Below are 22,919 nucleotides of genomic sequence, written 5' to 3'. Positions count from 1 at the left end.
TCGAACTGGATCACAAAACAGGGACTTTCTTGAATCATGAGTGTCCCCTAGCCTAAGAACAGCGCAAATAAGCAGGACCCGGGAATACTCTTTCATTGGCCAAGGTGGAGAGATGTTTAGGAACCCAGGCTCGGTTATTAGCAGCAGCCGGCCTGCCTCAGCAAGGAAGGGGTTATTCATGGGTCAGTTAAAGCCAGGTACTAATGCAGCCAGATTGAGAGGCTCAATCCCAGTCATACTGAGTTCTGTTACATAGGAATCTGTTCTGGCCCCAGCTGTCCATCTTGCAACCTTGCGCGCTCTTGGTCAAAGAAGGAACTAAAGCAGAAGGGTATGGCTAACCACACTGTAGGCATCCACAGTGCAGACGTATTGTTTCAAACACTCAGCCCTGAACAGACAGCTCACAACCTGTCTTGCTGACAGAGGATCAGCAGTGAGCCTCTGCCTCCATAGATGGAGGCAGGACATTCTCTCCTCCTGTATCTCAGTGAGGCACCCTGCCTCTGATTTTTATAGTGCTTTGATGCTGGGGATTTGGGTCCTCTCCCAGAGTGGCCACTTGGTTGCAGCTGCCTTTCTTCTGTTGCCCTCTCTAAACCCATCTTTTCATACCTGTGGAATGAGTGTGCTACTTGACACCCTCTGGAAAAGAGGTCGCCTAAGAAGAGAGCACAACACCTGTTTGAAGCTTTCTCTTCCAGAGCCAAGCCCATGAGATCCTTGAACTTGGACTGAGGGGCCCTCCTTATCTAAAACTTGACAAACCCCTCAAGTTTCTTTGATCATACTGGGGGGTCAGTTTCTGGGTGTATCCCCCCGGGTAACCTCTCTTGTGTCTCTTCCATACATTGGTTTGGTGAAAATGAGCTCCACTCAAGGCTTCTTCTATCTCCAGGACTCAGGGCTCCAGGCATCAGAGAGTAAATGATTCCAGCAGGAAGGAACAAGGCCCCCCTTTCCTTTCTATTTCAGTCCATTAAAAAAAAGGCAATATAATAAGCACTGGGACAGTCTTGGGCATTTTCCTTTTAACTAAATGTGTAGTTTTCCATTGTGGATGTGCAAAAGCCATCTACCCGTCAAATGACTCCCACGGATTCCACAAAGGTGCCATTAGAACCCTTACAGATGCTTCCACAACATCTCCCATGGTGCCAGAAAGACATCCAGACTCTTAACAAGGATAATTTGGTGGCAGTGGCGATAACCCTGGGCTTCTCTGAATGACATCAAATTCACGACCCATATCCACATCCCTTTTTTCATGTGCTCTCTACCATTTTTTCCCGTGGAATTTGAATCCCCCTGTTATACTTACTGCCTAACAATATCACTATTGAAAGCACGTAATGTTAAGGACCATATGCTCTTTCTCCAGAGAGTATGCACAACTACTATTTCTGTTAAAAACTAAACAGAAATAGTAGTTGTGCATACTTCCCATTCAAGGACTTATCCCAATTGAATGATTCCCTTTGTCGTGGGGTGTTTTTCCCCAAGCGGGCCCTCATAGAGAAGCTGAATCAGATATTGTAAGTTACCAGAGGTCACAAGGAATCATCTAGTGAGCTAGAAATAGAATCCAAAAACCTTTACTTTGATTCCCTGAATTTAAAAAACAAACTCTGCTACAAGGAAAGAAAAACTGGAGAAACCAGGCTTGCTTGACATTCCTGGGTCAGGGAATTCAAGGCAGCCGAAACTAGCAGGCAACTGCCATTAGCCTGTGAGGATCAAGGAGGTAATAAGACGTAGGTGCTGCCTGCCCTCCAGGAGCTGACGGTGCAGGGAGCTCAGGTCACTGTTGAAAAATCTCTGTCCGGGGCAGAGTGTGCCTGTGAGCACCGAGTGCATCCCAGAGGAGGTCTTGCCCATCTTCGTGGTCCTCCCAGCAGGCAGCACAGTGACCCACGTGTGATAGGCAGGCAAGCACTCATTGTTGAATAAGGGCCAAAAAATTAAGGTACCAAAAGAACACTCTGGGGGTTGGTGGAAAATAAGGGACAGCTTTGTGAAGGAGGTGACATTTGAGCTCTGCCTGGAGGGTGGGGAAGTTTTGCACAGGCAGCAGAAATTGAGGGGAGGGCCTTTGCAACCTGAACAAGGAGCGACGGCAGAGATCCTAAGGAGAGGACAAAGCACGGTGTGATTTGGGGGAGCCCAGGGCAGGCCAGTGTGGCTAGAGAGGAGGGTGCAGTAAGAACTAAGGCTGGAGAGAAAAGTGGACACCTGAGCAGAGAGAACCTTGAACAACACGCTAAATAATGTAGCAGTGACCTGTCCCTGGGGCTTTTGAACAAGAGGAGTGGTACCACCGGCACGAGCCTTTCCTGCCAAATCGTCCTGCCCAGCGCCCCTGGGCCTCCCTTTCCTTGTCAGTACTGGTGGTTGTCTTTCGGTTATTCTGTGTGTATGTGGTTTGCTTTGGAGGTTTTCTGTGGTTTAGTTTGTTTTTTGGCCTTTCCCTTTTCCTTACAGTTTTTCACAGCATATGGTCCTGATTATGTGTTGGAAATCACGCCAAGCTGCCGGCCAGACCGCAATGAGCCCCACCGAGTCCAGCAAATCCTCAACTACATCAAAGGTGAGCACCACCCCTCAAGCTCTGCCCTCCTCATTCCACCCAGCTTGCAGTGGCCTGTCGCTGGGGCTTCCCCAAATACCATTTGTCTTTAGTGGCTAACCATTTCACTGACTTAGAAGGGAAACATCTTCTTGGCCTGATAGCTTGTCGTTGGAATTCCACACTGGCCACTCTGACTGGAATTGTCGTTTGGCCAGCTAATGTCACCTTCAGGGAGACAAAAGGTTTATCTTGAGGCACCTCCAGAGAAAAACCAGTTCTCGAGTGTGCCCTGGAACACTTTTTCTTTTAAAAGAGCAACAGTAAAACCCTCTTGAAGGTGAGGGAAGTTCAAGCCTCTTCAGACTTAAGGGAGGGGGAAGGAGGGTCTCGCAGACATTGTGTTCCTGTATGGTTCCGTGGTCCAGTCTGGCCTTGAGAGACCATAGGCCTACAATGGATAGTCAGGATTCTGGTGCTCTGAGAGTAGGCTCCCCAGTCTTTTCCCAGAGCACTGGAGGTGGAGAAGCCGCGCTACCCTGCCATTCCTTCCGGCTGGCCCACAACTGTTCTGGCTTCTGGCCAGAGGGAAAATGGCAGCCATCAGGTTATTATCATCTTGATCACACTGTCCACTAGCTGTCTGGGGAAGCTGCCCTTAGCTTTCCAATAGAGCCCCTCCCCAATCCCCAGCTGCTGCTCCTTAACTCAGTTCACTTTCTCTACACTATTGTAAAGTCGTTTCAGCACCTATTTTCTTATTTAATTGAATTTGTATGTATGTGTGCATATTTTGGGGATCCTAATTATTTGTAGAATTAAGAGGCTAAGGGTATCATATTGCCCATCTTGGAGAGTGAAATTCCCACGTTTATTCGTATAACGACCAAGATAGCAGCGATTCTCCTACCTTTGACTCCCTCGTTGGAATAGAAACCAGCATGAAAGGGACTCCTATTCTGTACCAGAGTTAGTCTGAGGGAAGGCACTGTGTCCTAAGGGGGGCATCTTTGCTGAAGGTTATATTAAGGCCCTAACCTCTTGTAGAGTCCAGTCTGTGAAAACAGCCAAGTCCTTAGGCAGGGACTCCACGTCCCAGGCTCCTTTGGGCACAGAAAATTGTCTAAGCTCACAAGTCATAGACCTGTAAGGCTATGCTCACAGCAAGGCTTATTGTCTCTGTGAGGTGTCCCATAGCTCTCATCCTTCTCCTGACCCTATAGTTTCAAGCTACCTCCCTCTGGAGTCATGGTGGATACCAACCCCACAAATCCTCACTTCCTAACCAAATCCTCCTCCCTTGTACAGTCTTTAAGGCCTTTCAACTCTTTCTATTCCTGGCCCTTTGCCAGTCCTTCTCACTCTCCTGCAGCCCTGATTAACACTAGTGCTCCCACTCTAATTTCCTCCTGCCCCTCACAGACCAGGACACCTTCCCTGTTTCCTTTGGGACTGATCCTGAACCAACTTTTCTTACCCCTCTTCCTTCAACCTTACCATCCCCTCCCCCCACCCCCGATCCAGGATCTAAATCCTGGTAGAGTACAGACAAAGCAATAGAAACAGATAAACTAAACAAGCCTCTGCAGGTTCTTGCTCACACCTCCGTATGTGCAGATATCTGTATGCCCTCATGCTTTCCTGCACACGTACCCAAACACATATCTCCAGAGCGGTGACATCTTGCTATTGAGGAAATGGAAATGACAAGTGAGAGAAGACGTAAGGAAGGTAATTCAAAGGGAAGAGAACTAGGAAAGGTAAGAAACCCAAAAGAGAAATACATTTTTAAAAGACCTGAGATAAAAGATTAGTTTGAGGGTTGGGGGGGTCATCAAAAATCTTAGAGGACATGTAAGTTACATGTAAGTCAAGGTTTTTAGAAGATCCTGACAGGTTAAAACAATATTCTGATAGCAGTACAAAGACGTTAAGCTGAGAGAAAATGTATGGACCAGGAATTGGGTCCTCAGAAGCGATTGGGAAGATGGGAAGATACGACTCAGCAGCATTTTGTCTGAAAGAGCTAGGGATTTTAGTCAATGGGGACATTGATGTGAGTCTCTAGGACAAGGTGGCCTCCAGACATGCTGATGCAGTATCATCCTCACTTTAAAAGGGCTCTAGGCAAACAGGAGCATGCTACTGGTCAGTCAGGAGGGAGAAAAGACTGTAGACCAGGCTCCAAGAGGTCTGGTTGGAGGAGCTGGGGCTTTTGTAGAAAAGAAGACCCAGGGAGATGTGGTCTTTACTTCATATCTCTGAGAGGCTGTCGCAGAGTGTATGTGGTCACAGGGCACAGAACTAGGACTCATGGGTAAATATTACAAAAAAGGCGAATTTGTATTCAGTAGGAGGAGGAATTTTCTAACATTTTGAGCTACCCAAACTGGAGCAGGCTGCCCAAAAAGGAATGAGGACTCTGTTCCTGGAGACTTGCAAGTAGAGGCTAGATAGTCACTTGACTGTCATATCATAGACATGTTCCTGCATTGGGGGAGGGCAATTGTACTAGATTATTAAAGTTCCTTCTAATCCTAAGATCCTAGGATGCTGTATGTTAAAAATGAGAAAATAGAAAAACAATAAAAGGAATATGATGAGAGTGCAGGGGTTGGTAGATGAGTCACAGTTGTTGGGGCGGGGGTGGGGGGAGGTAATACTGTGTAGAGGAAAGAATTGATGAGAAGAAAAGAAATTAAATGGCTGAGAGTGGGTGGGGAGGAGCCAGGGAGGGCGGACAGCAAGTAGACTGGCTATAGAATACTAGGAATGATCAGATTTTCCATTTAGCCATCTCCTTCATATTGACAAAGTCTTGTGTTCTAGCCATGCAAATGAGCAGAGCTCACAAGTCCAGAACCAGAAAGAAATTCAGCTAAACCAAGAAGAAATGAGGCTAGAAAGAAGTCCAAATGTTGCTAAAAATGGCCAGGCTAACCTGCTATACTGAGACTGTGCCCCTCCAGCCTGGTGACGCATGCTGCCATCAGATAGTGTGTTGCCATGACAATGGTCAGTGTGGAAAAGCTGCTGAATTTTCTACATTCTGAAAGATTTTCCTGAACCTGCCTACATGACTTGTCATTTGTTCTTGCATATTAAAACCTCAGTGAGGCTGGCCATTTCTCGCAGTGTCTCTTGCCCTCCTTCCGCCGTATTAAAAACAAAGGAGGGGGGAGGCATGGATTGATTTGGGAAGATGCAATGGCCATGATGGAGTGGATGGATTAAGCTCCACTCTATGGGAGGGAGTTTAGCCAGTATGTCTCGGTTGAATTTGTTCAGCCTTTGAGCTTGGGTTTTTTTCTCTTTCTCATCACATCCCCTAGAAGCACAAAAGATGGGATTTTTAACCTATTGAAGATCAAACCTGGGGAGGTTCATCTTATAGAGATACGTTCCATGTGCCACAGGTTGACTGGAGGGAAAGGCAAATTTAGACCTCACCTTATCCCATCTTTACTGCCCATTAGTCTTTCCAAGAGGGGAAAAAAAGACAAAAAACCTTGGAGAGTCAATTCAAGCTGTTAGCTTTATACAGGAAAAAGCTATGTATTGCTCTAACAAATTGCTCTTCTCATGCCAGTGAATCTCAAAGATATGTGTCAGTGCTCACGAGGAAGTGTGGATCGTTCAGCTTAGCTCATGCCCACTACTGTAAAATCATCCTCACACCATCTTCATGTGCTTAGACTTGTTTGCCTTTCCTCTGGTTGATGTACTCCAGAAGAGCTGGCTCACACTGAACTTTCCAGAGTTGGAACAGTGCTGATACGATCAATCCCCAGGGATGGCTAGCTCCCCAAGCCTGCCTGGCTCTGTGTGAGGAAACAGGGGTAGAGTTTTTCTAGTCCCTAGTACTGATGACATTTGAATTGAGTAAAGGTCCCTAGGGGGACAAAAGCTTCTTGTTGCAACCCAGACACAACCTTCTGTGGCTGAGTGCAGAGGGAGGGTGAGTTGTGCATTCACAAGTATGTGTTGGCATTGTAATTGAAGGTTACAACTCACTTGCTGTGAGTTCCCAGACTGTACCCCAAGTTTGCCTGGAATAGAAAAGGAGACAGATAGGGCCAAGAGGTAAGAAGGAAGAGGAGGGGGAGGACACAAGAGGTAAGAGAAGGCCTTATAAACATCTGCCTTTTCTGACCCTTGATGAAGGAGGCTGAGTTGGCATCTCATACAGTGCAGGGTTGGGCAGATGGACTAGCCAACTGATGTGGGTATAGGGGAGAGACAACACAGGTGAAATGATAAGAACAATAGCTACTATTTATTTTACAGATGAGGAAACTGAGGCTCAGAGAAGATAAGTGACTTGGCCAAGGTCACATTTGTTCATTCATTCAGCAAGCAATTACTAAGCACCTACTATGTGCTACACACAGTGTTAATAGGTGGCAGAGCACACACTTGAACCCTGGTCTTTCTGAACTTGGGCTTTGGAGTCAGGCTGTTTGTCCTTTCCAGCCCCCCTCTTCTCTTTGCAGTGTTGCCCTGCCAAGTATATTTGTCATACCTCATTTTTTCAATCTCATTTTTAACCCCCCCCTTTTTCCAATTGCCCCTGGTAAACTCTTCCCACCCTTCACTGCATATCCAGCTCCTTCCACGTGGCTGACCCAAAGCACCTAAAATCGGATGTCTCTTTGGAAATGGGAGGAAGATAGCCATGAGCAACACTTGGCAGTCCTGGCCTCTGACCCAGGCCTTTTAACATTCCCTAACACCTACCCCTACCATGCTCCCATCACCCAACCATACTATCATTGAACGTTTCTACTCCATTTTAAGCTGAGTAGAAAAGTAAAAGAGGACAAAAGGTGGAAGAAGCCAACCCATCCAGCTCCTGCTACCTGAAGTGTGTGGTGTTTACCAGCCCCACTCTGCTATTTACAGTTCCATGGCCCCAAGATGAGTCCCTTTGCACATCTATTGGTAATATTCTCAGGAACACCATTGTGCTGAGTGTAAGCTGCCCCTCCTCGGGCAATTTGAAGTCTGGGATTGACATTCTTCTAAGGACTAGCAATTAGGACATCAGGTCTGGACATGTCCAAGGCCTGCTGAAGCTCCAAGCTTGAAGCAGCACTCCTGCCTGGAGGGACTCTACACCATGGAAACTTAACTTGCTTCTACACCTTCTCTTGTTTCCTGAGAAGCCATAAGGATAAGTTGAAAGGCAGAGTTGGTCCCAAGACAGACTGACCATCTGCTTTAAGGCTTCTTAGAAGGATTTGGAGCAGGATTGTAGAGAATACCGAGCCAATTTGCATTACTTCAGGGGAGGATCTCTGTGATGTCCATCCCTTATCTCCCCTAGCCATCCCCTGTCCTTTTATTCTTCTCCAGTCCACTGTGGTTCTTTCCAAGAGCCTACTACCAGCCTGGCTTCCCCATTGACCAGGTTCCTATCTTGTTTCACTAAAGAGTAAAAGAATTGGAAAGGCTTGTTGTTGCTGTCATTGTTCAACAGGAAGAAAAGTTGTAAAAATGTCATGCTGAGGGGCACCTGGGTGACTCAGTTGGTTAAACATCTGCCTTCAGCTCAGGTCATAATCCCAGGGTCCTGGGATTAATCCCCACATTGGGCTCCCTGTTCAAAGGGGAGCCTACTCCCTCTCCCTCTGCCACTTCCCCGTTTGTGCTTGCTCTCTCCCTCTGTCAAATAAATAAATAAAATCTTTTAAAAAGTGTCTGGCTGAAAAACTTATAAATTCTAAAATAAAAATGAAGACTGCTCCCCAAGGTCACAGTAACTTAGACAACAGCTTTTATTCTTTTAAAAGATTTTATTTATTTATTTGAGAAAGAGAGAGAACACAGCCGGGTGAGAGGCAGAGGGAGAAGCAGACTTCCCACCAAGCAGGAAGCCCAATGTGGGGCTCAATGCGGGGCTCAATCCCGGGAGTCTGGGATCATGATCTGAGCCAAAGGCAGACACCCAACCAACTGAGCCACCCAGGCACCCCTAGACAACAGCTTTTTTTTTTAAGATTTTATTTATTTGTCAGAGAGCTAGAGAGAGTACAGGCAGGCAGAGTGGCAGGCAGAGGCAGAGGGAGAAGCGGGCTCCCCTCAGAGCAAGGAGCCCGATGTGGGACTCAAACCCAGGACGCTGGGATCATGACCTGAGCCTAAGGCAGTCGCTTAACCAACTGAGCCACCCAGGCATCCCTAGACAACAGCTTTTAACAAACCATGAAAACCCTCAGTAGATTACTTATGAAGACACCAAATACCTATATAAATCCAGGAGGTGGGAGCTACTATTATTTTTTTAAAGATTTTTATTTATTTGTTTGACAGACAGAGACCACAAGTAGACAGAGGCAGGCAGAGAGAGAGGAGGAAGCAGGCTCCCCACTGAGCAGAGAGCCCAACGCGGGGCTAGATCCCAGGACCCTGAGATCATGACCCGAGGTGAAGGCAGAGGCTTTAACCCACTAAGCCACCCAGGCGCCCCATGGGAACTACTATTATTGAAAGCCAACTGTACTATACCATATGCTGGATTCTTTACATATGTGATCTCATTTAATCCTCATAATTGCCTCATAAGGTAGGAAACTGGTGTCCAAAGACATGGTGTACCATGCCCAATGTAGCAAGTAAGTGGTGCCCTCAGGATTTGAATCCAGACCTGGTGCCCTCTGCTTTATAACAATATTGGTCAGTCAAATCTACTCATCATCCCCTGTCTGCTTTTTTCAATTGCCCCTAGTAAACCTTTTCACCCTGCAATGTCTCCCAAAGTGAGGTTGTGAACCAGGTTAATTTTAAGAAGTATGGTTATGTCTCCACTTCAGAGCCCCATTAAATCAATCAATGATTAGTTTTTGGAGCCTCCCATGTTCTTAGTGCCATGAGAGGTGTAAGAGAAGTTTAAAATATGGTCTCTGCCTTTAATAAACAGCTGAGAAGTCTAGGGAAGGAGACAAAATTAACCCTCTTAGACAGATGAGGATATAATAAGGCTGATACTATGTAGAAGTGGGGGAGTAAGACTTTAGGGAGACTGCTTTCAAAAGGTTTGGAGGATTTAAATTGATAAGAATGCAGAAGTGCTCATAAGCGAGGGAAACTCAGGTGAGTGCCGGGGCAGATTGCAAGTTCCCTTGAATTTCAGGCTGAGTAGTCCATATTGGATACAATAAAGTGACAGCCATTCTAGGTTCTAGAATTAGGACATAACATGATGCAGTGATATTTGGGTAAATCATGGTGGTATTCCAAGATTGAGCCTGAAAGAGCCTGGACCAGAACAGTGATATTAGGATATTCCCTATCCTATTCCTCCCAAATGGCTGAGAGTTGTTTGGAAGAGAGTATCAAGAACACTTCCAAATGGGTCATGTATAGGGGATCAAAAAGAAAGGAAGAAGTAAAGATTATTCTGAGCTTTCCAGCCTGGATACCAACTGAGATGGGGAGCCATTGGAGGAGGGGGGTAGTTTTACAGAAACATATACTTGATGTGTTCTGTTTTGATATGTTGAATTAGAGGTATGATACATTGTCTCAAATACATCTACATGGAAGAGTTGTTGCAGCCAATTAAAAAGAAAATTTTAAAAGCAATTGGATGCCACAAAATTATTGTCATGATAATAATATTAAGTGAGAAATAACAGGATATGAAATGATTTAATACCATATAGTCTCAATTTTGTAGATATAATTGTGTATGAGTGAGTGTGTGGATATACACAGAGAAATGCCGGAAGGAAGTATAACAGAAATACTAACAGTAGTTACTTTGGTGGTAGAACTGGGATTATGAGTATTTTTTTAACTTGTTCTTTCTTGTTTTTCTGTATTTTTCAAAATTTCTACCATGAATATGTGTTGCTTTGTTATTCAGAAAAAAAAGCAATATGTTTTTGAGGTTTTATTTTTTTAAGATTTGTTCATTTTTTATTTTAGAGAGAGAGCACAAGCAGGAGGGATAGGGAGAGGGAGAGAGAATCTCAAGCAGACTCTTGCTGAGCATGCAGCCCAATGCGGGGCCCAATCCCCATGACCTGAGCTGAAAGCAAGAGTCAGATGCTCAACCAACTGAACCACCCAGGTGCCCCTACATGTTTGAGCTTTTAATTATTATTATTGCTATCATTTTATCAGAACTTATTTCCTAATTTTTGGTTTACAAAACCTGGTCACTGCACCTGCACACAGCTGGAAAGATAGGGACTGGAGAGTGAGAATTTTACGTCTCAGGTGCTCTTTCCTTTCTTAAATACCTCTAGTAATTCTTAAGTGCTTCCAGCTGTCCACTCAAGAGAGCAAATTTTCCTTTGACTCATGCTGTAAAGCCTCTTTTGTCTAGTAGAAGGGTGTAAAGTCCAGAGAGCTCCCTAGGACCACATTCCTTTCCAAAACCTTCCTTTACTCCAAGACAACAGTCGTTCCGAGTTTTCTCTTCTGCTCCATTGGGCTATGTGATTATTCCTCCTCACAGTCTTGATTACTATAGCTATATAATAAACCTTAAATCAGGTAGAGTGATTCCTCTTTCTTCTTTTTCAAAATTATTTTAGCTTATACCAGTTCCTTTGCTTTCCATATAAGTTTTAGAATAATCTTGTCTATATCTACAAAATACCTTAATGTGATTTTGTTAGGAATTATGTTAAACCTGGTTATCAGTTTGGGAAGAACTGACATCTTTATTGTATTGAGTCTTCCAATCCATGAACATGGTGTGTCTCTCCATTTATTCAGGACTTTTTTTATTTCCTTCTTCAGCATTTTATAATTTTCAGCATACAGATCCTAAACAAGTTTTGTACCTAAGTTTTTCTTTGAGTTATTGTTTTTTTCATTTTGGTTCCCATGTGTAAATTGTTACTGTATAGAAATACAGTTTTTGAATATTGCAGTTATATCCTGGGACCTTACTGAACTCATTTATTAATTCTGTTTTCTTATAGATTCCTTAAGATTTTCTACATAGATCACCACTCATCTACAAATAGAGACAGTTTTGTTTTTTTCCTTTCTGATCTGTATGCTTTTTGTTTCCTTTTCTTACTTTATTGCACTGGCTTAGACTTCCAATATTATATTAAATAAGAATGGTTAGAGAAGACATCCTTGCCTTATTCCAGAACTTAAAGGAAAAACACTCAGTATTTCACCATAATAAATGATGTTAGCTGTAGGTTTTTGTTGATCTTCCTTATCAAGTTGAAGCAGTAATCCTTTATATTCCTAGTTTTATGAGAGTTTTTGTTATGAATGGGTGTTAAATTTTGTTAAATGCTGCTTCTGCATCATTTGATACTAATAGTAATGTGTATGTAATTTTTATTTTTTAGCCTTTTAATATGGTATGTTAGCTTGATTGATTTTCAAACTTTGAGCCAGCTTTGTATATCTGGAATAAACCCCACTTGGCCATGGTGTACAGTTATTATCTACATTGCTCAATTCTATTTGCTAATATTTTCTTGAGGATTTTGCATCTATATTCATGAGGGATATTAGCCTGCAGTTTTCTTTTTTGTGCTGTCATCATTTGCTTTCAGTATCAGGCCAATACTGCCTTGTAAAGTGAGTTTGGAGTGTTCTCTTCTGCAAGAGGTAGGGGAGAATTGGTGTTAATTCTTCTTTCTGGTAGAATTCTCCAGTGAGACCATCTGGGCCTGGAGATTTCTTTTTCAGGAAGTTTTTCATTTCTACTTTGATACCACTGTAGTCAGAAAACATGTGCTTTATAATTTCAATTTTGTTCAGCTGTTGGGGTTTTTTATGGCCCAGTATCTGGTCTATTTTGATATATGTTCTGTGAGTGCTAGAAAAGAAGGTATATTCTGTTGTCGTTTCATGGAATGTTCAATCAGTGTCGATTAGATCCTATTGGCTGATAGCATTGTAGAGTTCTTCTGTATCCTTTGTCATTTTCTGTCTTGTTCTATTATCAGTTGCTGAGAGAGGGATGTTGAAGTCTCCAGTTCTAATTGTGAATCTATTTCTCCTTATAACGCTATCGGCATCTGCTTCATGTATTCTGAAGCTCTGTTGTTTGGCATATACAATTCGGGTTGCTATATCTTCTTGGTAGATTGACCCTTTCACCATTATGTAATGTCCCTTTCTGTCCATGGTAATTTTCTTTGCTCTGAAGTCTACTCTCTCTGATATGAATATAGCCACTCCTGCTTTCTTTTGATTGATGTTTGCATGGCATATATTTTCTATCATTTTATTTTCAACGTGCTAATATCGTATTTGAAATGAGCTTCTTAGAAATAGCATATAGTTGGATCACTTTTTTAGTGACCCTGCCAATCTTTGTCTTTTAACTAATGTATTTAGATCATTTACACTCAATGTAGTTTTGATATGTTAGGGACTAAATCTGCCATTTTATGTTTTTTTTTAAAGATTTTATTTATTTATTAGAGAGATGCAGAGAGAGCACAAGTAGGCAGAGCAGCAGGCAGAGGGAAAGGGAGAAGCAGGCTCTCCACCGAGCAGGGAGCCCAATGTGGGGCTCAATCCCAGGACCCTGGGATCATGACCTGAGCCAAAGGGAGCTGCTTAACTGACTGAGCCACCTAGGTGCCCCTTTATGTTTTGTTTTCTCTTTGTTTCCTTTGTTCCTTCTGTGTTTTCTTCTTCATCCTTTACTGTTGGTAACTTATACCTCTGTTCAAATTTCATTTTGATTCATCCTTAGTGGTTTTGTTTGTATCTCTCTGTGTAGGCTCTTTAGTGGTGTCTCTGGATATATATTATATGTGCCTAACTTACCACAGTCTGCTGTATCAACATTTTACCAGTTAGAATGAAGTTTAGAAAACTTACCTACCTCTAAGTCCTTTCCCCTCTCCCATTTATAATATAATTGCCCTAAGTATTTCCTCTACATACATTACAACTACATCAGTGTTATCATTTCTGGTTCAACCATTAAACATAATTTAAAAAACTGAAGAGGAGGGGAAAACCCTAGTATGTTTATGTTTATTCATATTTTTACTCTTTCCATTTTCTTTCTTCCTTCCTGATGTTCCAAGATTCCTTCTTTTATTATTACTCTTCCATTGCAAAAACTTCCTTTAGCTATTCTGTTAGTGTAGGTCTGGCAGCAACAGATTCCCTTAATTTTCCTTCCTTTGAGAATATCTTTATTTCCCCTTCATTCCTGAGAAATATTTTCGTAGACCTAGAATTTTGTGTTGACAGTTACTTTCTTACACCACCTGAAAAATATCTTACCATCCTTCTGGCCTCCATGGTTTTTGATGAGAAAACCAGTCATTTGAATTATCTTTCCCTTATAGACTTTGTTTCTGTTTTTGCTGCTTTCCAGAATTGTTTTTATAGTTTTTCCCCCGTTTTTTTTTTATTTTTTATTTTTTAGGAATTTGATTATGATAGGACTTGGTGTGGATTTCTTTGGATTTATCCCGTTTGGAGTTCAGTCAGATTCTTGAATCTGTAGGTTTATATCTTTTGCCAAATCTGGGAAATCTTTAGCAATTATTTCTTGAAATTCTTTTTCAGGGGCACCTGGGTGGCTCCGTCATTTGAGCATCTGCCTTAAGCTCAGGTCATTATCCCAGAGTTCTGGATTCAAGTCCCATCTCAGGCTCTGTGCTCAGCAGGGAGCCTGCTTCTCCCTCTGCTGCTATGCTTACTTGTGCGCACGCTCTCTCGCTCTCTCTCTCTCTCTCTCTCTAATTAATTAATTAATTAATTTTTTAAAAAGATATTCATTTTCAGTCCCATCCTCTTTCTCGTTGCCCTCTGGGACTTTGGTGACATGAATGTTGTTCCTGTTTGTTTGGGTGGGTTTGTTTTTTTTTTAAGATTTATTTATTTATTTATTTATTTATTTATTTATTTGAGAAAGAGAGAGACAGAGAGACAGAGAGTAGGGGGATGGGCAAAGGGAGAGGGAGATAATCTCAAGCAGACTCCCCACAGATTGCAGAGCCAGACGCAGGGCTCAATCTCACACCCTGAGATCATGACCTGAGCTGAAACCAAGAGTCAGATCCTTAACCGACTTAGCCACCCAGATGCCCCATGAATGTTAGATCTTATATTGTAGTTCCACATGGTCCTTGAGGTTCTTCTCATTTTCTTGGGCTATTTTTTGTCTTTTGTTCAAATTGGACAATTTCTATTGTTCTATATTCCAGTTTACTGATTTTACCTCTCCCACCTCCCTCCACTCTGCTGTGGAGCCCATCTATTGAGTTTTTTATTTTACTTGTATTTTTCAGTTCTAAAATTTCCATTTAGTTTTTCTTTATTTCTTTTGTTTCTTTGCTGAGACTTCTTATTTTTTTTCAAGCATGTTCAGAATTACTCAGTGAAATATTTTTATGATGGCCTCTTTAAACTCCTTGTCTGACATTTCCAACATCTATGTCATTGCTATGTTGACATCTGTTGATTGTCTTTTTCCCATTTGAGTTCATAGTTTCCTTTTTCTTGGTATAAGTGACTTTCTATTGTATCCTGAAATTTTTAGTTGTTTTTTTTTTTTACAATATCTGTATCTTCCTTAAATCTTCCATTTTAGCAGATTTCCTCTGACATCATGATGGCAGAGGAGGGAGCATCACCCCATTACTTCCAAGTGGGGATAAAAGTCTAGGTTCCCCACTGAGCTGCCATTGACAGCCTGGAGGGAGGTGGGGCACCTCCTTACTGCTGGGCAAGAGTGGAAATTCAGGTTCCCCATTAGAACTCCACTGATACCACCCTGGCTGGGAATGGGAGTGGAACATTGTTACTGCCCCCCATGTGGTCTCTACTGATAGCAGTGGGTAAACTTCCTTGCCATTGAACAGGGATAAAAGTTCTGGCTTTCCACTCTGCTTTCTCTGGTGGAAGGGGACCCTGGTTACTGCTAATTTTTTATTTTAATGTTTCATACACTCAACAAATACGTATTTGGTGTTAATATGTGCCAGGCACTATTCTAGGCACTGGTGATAGAGATGTAAATAGGACAAGTATAGGCCTTGCCCATCATGAAGCTTACATTTTAGTGAGGAAGATAGACAATAAACAAATAAATATTTAAGGTTGGTTACTGATAAATTCCAGTGGGGTGCTATTTTAGGTAGATGGTCAGTAAAGCCTTCCCTGAGGAAGTGACATTTGGGAATAGAGTTTAATGAAGTAAGGGAAGGAGCTTTGCAAAAATTGGGGTGAAAAACATTCTAGATAAAGAGAAGAGCAAGATCAAAGACCCTAAGGCAGGAATGAATTTCGTATGTTTGCTGTATAGTTGACCCTTGAACAATGTGACAGTTGGGGCACCAACACCCTACACACTTGAAAAATCTACATATAACTTTTGTTTGTTTGGGTTCTTTTAAATTTTTGTCTTTGTTTTTTGGTGTCCCTGGGTGGACACAAATGCATATAACTTTTAAATCCCCCAAAATGTTACTAATAACCTACTATTGACAGAAAACTTACTGAAACATAAATAATTAACACATATTTTGTATATGTATTTGTGTACTATATTCTTTTTTCTTTAAGTTTTTATTTTAATTCCCATTAATTAACATACAGTGTTATATTAGTTTCAGGTATACAATATAGTGATTTAACAGTTCCATACATCAGCCGGTGCTCATCACAATTGTACTCCTTAATCCCCATCACTTATTTAACCCATCCCCCCACCACCTACCCTCTGGTAACCATGAGTTTGTTATCTATAATTAACTATCTGTTTCTTGATTTCTCTCTCTCTCTTTTTTTTTTCCTTTGCTCATTTCTTTTCTTTCTTAAATTCCACATATGAGTGAAATCATATGGTATTTGTCTTTCTCTGGCTTATTTTGCTTAGCACCATACTCTCTAGCTTTATCCACATTGTTGCAAATGGTAATATTTCTTTTTTTTCAAAGATTTTATTTATTTATTTGTGTGTGAGAGAGAGAACACAAGTTGGGGGAGGGGCAGAAGGAGAAGCAGACTCCCTGCTGAGTAAGGAGCCTGATGTAGAACTCCATCCCAGGACCCTGGGATCATGATCTGAGTTGAAGACGGACACTTAACCAACTGAGCCACTCAGGCGCTGATTTCATTGTTTTTTGTGGTTGAATAATATTCCATTGTATATATATACCACATCTTCTTTATCCATTCATCAATCAATGGACACTTGGGCTGCTTCCATAGCTTGGCTATTGTAAATAATGCTGCTATAAACATAAGGGTGCATGTATCCCTTTGAATTAGTGTTTTCGTATTCTTACAATAAAGTAAGGTAGAGAAAAAATGGTATTAAAAAATCGTAAGAAAGAGAAAATATTTTTACAGTACTATACTGTAAAAAATCCATGTATAAGTGGACCCATGCTGTTCAAACCGTGCTGTTCAAGGGTCAGCCATGTATGTTTTAGTGTGTATTGGAAAGAAATATAACTGTCACATCAAAATCTGATAATTTCACAGATATCATTGCTTAGGATAAGCTTAATTTTTTTAAAACAGAGTTGGTATGAGAGAGGTTTCCACATAAGTGGTATATAAATATGACAAATTTCTTGGCAGTATTGAAGTTTGGGAAGCAAGTCTGTCTCTGAGGTAGGTAATGTTATTAGCTCCATTCAACAGATGAGGCTTAGGGAAGTTGATTAGCTTGTACAAGGTCACAGAACAAGGAAGGGAGCTGGAATTCCACCTGAGAAATTGAAGGTCATGCCCAAGGTTTAGAAGAGGAAATATGGAATTTTCCTTCTTCCTGATGGAGTTGCTGGTTTTAGTATACAACAAACCAAGAAATTTTTTTAAAAGATTTTATTCATTTATTCAACAGACAGAGATCACAAGTAGGCAGAGAGGCAGGCGGGGGGTGGGGGTGGGGGAATCAGGCTCCCTGCGGAGCAGAGAGCCCGATGTGGGGCTCAATCCCAGGCCCTGAGATCATGACCCGAGCCGAAGGCAGAGGCTTAACCCACTGAGCCACCTAGGCACCCCCAAACCAAGAAATTTTGAAGAATACTTGGAGGCCTCTGATGTGTTTAATTAAGCTTTTTTTTCTGTTTGCCCAAAGTACATGCCTAAAGCAATTATATCATTTATTCCCCTCCAGCTGTTAGCTCTAAAATAATCAGGGAGCAGAAAGGAGGTTAGAACTTACTAGAGAAGATACTCTTTTTTTTTAAGATTTTATTTATTTATTTGACAGAGAGATCACACGTAGGTAGAGAGGCAGGAGGAAGCAGGCTGCCTGCTGAGCAGAGAGCCAGATGTGGGGCCCGATCCCAGGACCCTGAGGTCATGACTTGAGCCTAAGGCAGACACTTAACCCACTGAGCTACCCAGGCACCCCTAGAGAAGATACTCTTAACTACAGAGAACAAACTGAGGGTTGATGGCAGGAGGTGGGTGGGGGATGGGCTAAATGGGTCATGGAGATTAGGAGGGCACTTGTAGTGATCAGCACTGGCTATTATATGTAAGTGATGAACCACTAAATTCTACTACTGAAACTAATATTACACTGTATGTTAACTAACTAGAATGTAAATAAAAACTTGAAATGTTAAAAAATATATAAAATAAAATAAACTGCATTTTTCTATTTTTTTTTTAAAAGAACTTATTAGAGAAAATAAGGTAAAACACTCAGAGTTCTGGAATGCCTTACTGTTGACAATTCCCTCAGTCTACCCGGAGGCCCTTTAACCAACTGAGATTCAGGTGCTGTCTTTAGCACAGCTGCCAAATCCAGCAGTGCTGATAGGCATTTTATGCCAGAGTAAGCAGGCCCAGCCTCCCTGGCCTTGATGTTGAGGGGCAGTCTTTGCAGGATTCTCACCACAGAGTCCCAGCGGAAGCTCTACAGACATCCCATCCTGTAGACTCCTCTGCTACACCTGGACCAGGACATCCCCAAGCTCCAGTCAGGCCACCAAAGAGCTCTCAGTGTTTTGAGAAAGGAAAGCATCTTTATAGGCTTCTGGTTTACCCACATCCTTCTGCCTCTTTGCAGCTCCAAGCATATTTTGGAGGGAGATTTCATAAAGATTTCGAAATTGAGTTAGAATTTCAAGTCTATTGTGACATGCAAATTAGTCCTGCTTGCCCGTTGGCAGCAATGCAGCTGAAGTGCCTAGAGACGGGCCATAAAATGAAAACATCAAAGTGATTAAATGTGCCCGAAGAGCATAATTGAGTGCATGAATAAGAGAAAATAAAACAAATTGATTTTCTCCAGTGCCAGAAAAACAGAATAATTGAGAACAAAATAATAGACTTTGAAGTAATCAAAGTGAGGAATGTACCATAGTGACATAGAAACAGCCAGTTGTGGGGGAGATTTATTGTGTTTCTGTTATCATTTTTACAACTTTAATTTCATTAGCTAATAAATACAAATCAATTGAAAAATCAGTCAACCAGAGAGGAGGCAATCCCAAGCCAAGATTTTTTATTCACATCTCTAAAAGAGGCTGAAGCAGTGATCCTTAATCTATTTTCATAGGCGCACATATCCCCCATGAGCTGGAAAACAAGTTCTGGGAGGCCTCTCTGCTTTGGAGGTGATGATGTTCTGTTCTGCCAGTCACTTTCCACATATAAGTTTACAGATTCAACTTTCAAAAGGGTCACTTTTATACCCCGCCAAGATTTCCGACAGAATGGCCTGAATACAGAATCTAGGTTTACGAAGATGACGTTTTCGTGGCACTGACCAGCATTTATGGTCTTGGCACTGGATCATCCTGAATTTGCGGGGTGGTGGCAATGGCAGCAACAGCAGGATTACCCGCCACTCTTGCAATACTCGTGAGTGCCTGTGGCTAACTCCAACCACAGGCGTCGCACGCACACGCGTGCGCGCGCTCATGCACGCAACACTGAAATCTAATCTAAAACCAAGGCGGCCCAGCAAGAGTTTGTCCCCGGTTTAGTCTCCAGCTTGGCAGCCATGATGCTGGGGAGGACCAGGGGAGGGAAGCTAGGCTGCGAGACTTTTCATGCTGAGTGTAGCAGTAGAGCACTGGGGGCAGCAAACTATGCTGGGACCGGGTGTTGGAACATCACAGAGCAAACAAGAGATCCATGCAGAACTATTTTTCCGGCTCCTTCAAGGAAAGAATCCATTCACCCTACGCCTCAGCTGTTCATGACTGGGCTCGATGGCCCTTCACCTCAGGATCCGCAGTGGTGGCTAATGTGACTCGGATTCCACCTTTTCCTTTCACAGACCCTTGAGCTGCTCTGGCAGCTGTTGGCACTTCCAGATGTTCATGACACACCCTACCTTCAGGGCTCCACAGTTAACAGCCATGCCTTTGGCTCCAGTAAAGGTCTTTGGGACCATTGGGACTATAAACCAGGGTGTACAGAAGGAGTTGGCAGTGCTGAGACTGGCACTACTTGCTGGCTCAATCAGGATGGCATGGTTAATAGATTGTGCCTGCCAGGCAATTTGTGCTGGAAAATATATCTTACAGGAAGCACCTAGACACTGAAAGGAGTCTCTCTGACCTTCTGGTGGTATCCAAGGCCTAATCATGATGGGCCCTGAAGCAAATGGGGAATGTTAGCATTTACCTCCTTTGTGCAAGAGAAGGAGGATTTATCTCCAGTTCGGCCTAAAATCCCAGCTTCCCTTTCCCACTGGTGTTTGGGTGGAGCAAAATGGAGCAAATGGATTTCACAACTCTAAAGCATTATACAGATGTAAGGCTGTATTATTCTTCCTGCCACTGCTATTCCCATTATCCTGGATTTCCCGGCCCAGAATTCTTGTCTGAAAAAGAAATATGGAGAAAGCACATGGACCAAGGAACCTGGAACTGTGACTCCAAAATGGCTGGGAGGGATTGCCCAGCCCAGCAGATAAACCACTCCAGGCCAGGCTCCCCAGGCTGGCTGGCAGACAAGCAGCCCACTCCTGTGATGTCACCTCTACAGTTACTTGTGCCTATCCCTCCACATGGAGCCAGCAGATTTAGGCACAGGAGGGGAGAAAAAATGAATCATAAGCTATTTTAGAAATTGCTTCGATTCTGTTTGAGATTGCAGTAGTCCCTTGCTAAGCTAAGACTGGAGCACCCTAGCCATCAGGGTAATATCCTTTAAGTGCAGATATCCTGTAAATGCCAGAAGCTTGGTGGGATTAATCCACAGCCTCAGGTTCTAATTCAGGTCAGTGGCAGACAAGTGGTAATTGGTGGTTATACTTAATTGTCATTGAAAGGCTTTCTGATGACAGGAGGGATCTACATTCCAAGGCAAGCAATACAGTTGACAATTAAGAGCTAAAATTGAATCAGCCTTCCATATCAGCACATGCCCAAGGCTTCACAGAAATCTTTTGTTCTGCCATTGTTCCCAGGTAGAGGGTGAGATCCACCCCCAAACATGGTTGTGAGGGGGCAGCAACTAGAAAACTTGCTCTAGCCCTAGATCAAGCTACATGGGCCTCTTCCCCATCTTAAAATCATTCAGCAGCTCCCTATGGCCTCTAGGATAAGGCCATGGCCTTCTAGGTCCTTGATGGTCTGACCTCTGGCCACCTCTCCAACCTCATTGCCCTTTTCCCTGACCCATCATCCTGTGCTCTGGCCACAAAAACTTTGCAGTTGCCTTTGTATATCTAGTTGTGCCTAGAACATTCTCTCCCCCTTTGCCCTTAAAGATGCTGCCTCCTCTGTGAAGCCCTCCACACCCTCTTTGTATGTCCTGAGCTCTCTGTACAGACTGGTATTTTGTCACCTTGTTATGGACTATGATGTGTTTGTCTGTATATATGCCTTTCCAACTAGACTGAGAACTTCTTGAGGGCAAGACCTATGTTTTGCTCTCCCCCGTGACCTCAGCACCCAGCGCAGGGCCCCATCTACAATGTAGACAACAGTAAAGGCTTATGAAATGAAGGGACAGAGATGAGGGACCAGATTGGGTTGAGGGACCTGGATGGCAGGGGGTCGGGGTTGGGGAGGGCACTGTCCAAGATTTGCAGATACTAGAATCAGCAGAGCAGCCTGGGCACCAGCTGTCCCAGAGCAATCCCTGCAGTGATTGTTCTCAAAATGTGCCTCCTGCCCCTTGGAGTGAGAGACAATTTGAGGTGACACAAAGATATTTTTCATTTTAATAGTTGTATTCATTTTAGTGGATTTTTAAAAATATACCAAGCAAGGACACCTGGGTGGCTTCCTCGGTTAAGCGTCTGCCTTCAGCTTAGGTCATGATCCAGGGGGTCTAGGATCAAGCCCCGCATCTGCGTCAGGCTCCCTGCTCAGAGGGGAGCCTGCTTCTCCCTCTGCCCCTCCCCCAACTCGTGCTCTCTCTGTATTTCTTTTTCTTTTCTGTCTCTCAAATAAGTAAATAAAATCTTTTTAAAAAAATAAAACAAAATGTACTAAGCACATCAAGTCTGTTTTTGATGATGATGATTACCTACTACTACTTAGGGTAGATGAGACCCAAAAAGGTATTAAAATTTTTTTTTAAGATTTTATTTATTTATTTGACAGAGAGAGAGAGTGCACAAGTAGGGGGAGTGGCAAGCAGAGGGAGAGAGAGAAGCAGACTCCCCACTGAGCAGGGAGCCTGACCCCTGCTCCATCCCAGGACCCTGGGATCATGACCTGAGCTGAAGGCAGGCGTTTAACCAACTGAGCCACCCAGGCGCCCCAGTATTGAAATTTTTAAAGTGAAATGATACAAAGAAAAATATTGTTACTATCAATACAGATGTTAAGTAGATACGACAGCATTCCTGAAATGGGCACCCATACAGTGGAAGTTTGGGAAACACTTTTCAACAGCCCTAAATTTACTTCTCTGTTCCTCTGTGGTGCCACTCAGCCTCCAAGGTCGGTGGGGTTCCTTAGTATTCCTCCAAACTTCCGTGACACTGCTTGTCTTCAGAACTCATTTGCCACTTAGCCTGGTGGCATGGACGCTCCCTTTGTAAGCCTATGTTGGCTCACCTCAGCCACATTTATAACAGCCTTAAGAGCAATGACCAAGCTTTAAGCCTCTGTGAACTGAATGGGGAAGTGCTTTATCTGCGGCTTCTATAGCTCCACAGATGTCCATTCCTTTAATGAATATTTCTTGGGCACCTATCATGTACTAGGAACTGTCGAGGGTGCTTACAGTAGAGTGATGAACAAGACAGACAAGGGTTCCCTCACAGAGCTTGTGAAAGGGATACGGACTCAATCAAAATCAATACACAAGATGTTTTCAGCGTGCTGAGTGCATGGGAGGAAATAGAACAGGATAGTGTGACAGAAAGTGATGGCAGGAGGGTGGGGAGGTGGCCACATAGATGGGGCAGTCATAAGGCCTCTCAGATACAACTTTTGAATTGACACCCGAATGAGAAGAGTCAGAA

The 22,919-nt window shown here is 43.0% G+C and overlaps 1 protein-coding gene across 1 annotated transcript in view; it reads left to right on the top strand.

Moving 5' to 3' along the window:
• The window catches only part of HDAC8 (histone deacetylase 8), a 222,487-nt gene that overhangs the window by 192,210 nt on the left and 7,358 nt on the right, over positions 1-22,919 (top strand). The window contains exon 10 of the mRNA XM_080795435.1: positions 2,482-2,587. Coding sequence (XP_080651561.1) covers positions 2,482-2,587 — 106 coding nt within the window. The remainder of the gene's footprint in view (positions 1-2,481; positions 2,588-22,919) is intronic.

Source organism: Martes martes (assembly GCF_963455335.1).
Source record: "Martes martes genome assembly, chromosome: X".
Classification (NCBI taxonomy): Eukaryota; Metazoa; Chordata; class Mammalia; order Carnivora; family Mustelidae; genus Martes; species Martes martes.
Note: the sequence above shows the minus strand (reverse complement) of the source record. Positions and strands in the feature narration are given on the sequence as shown.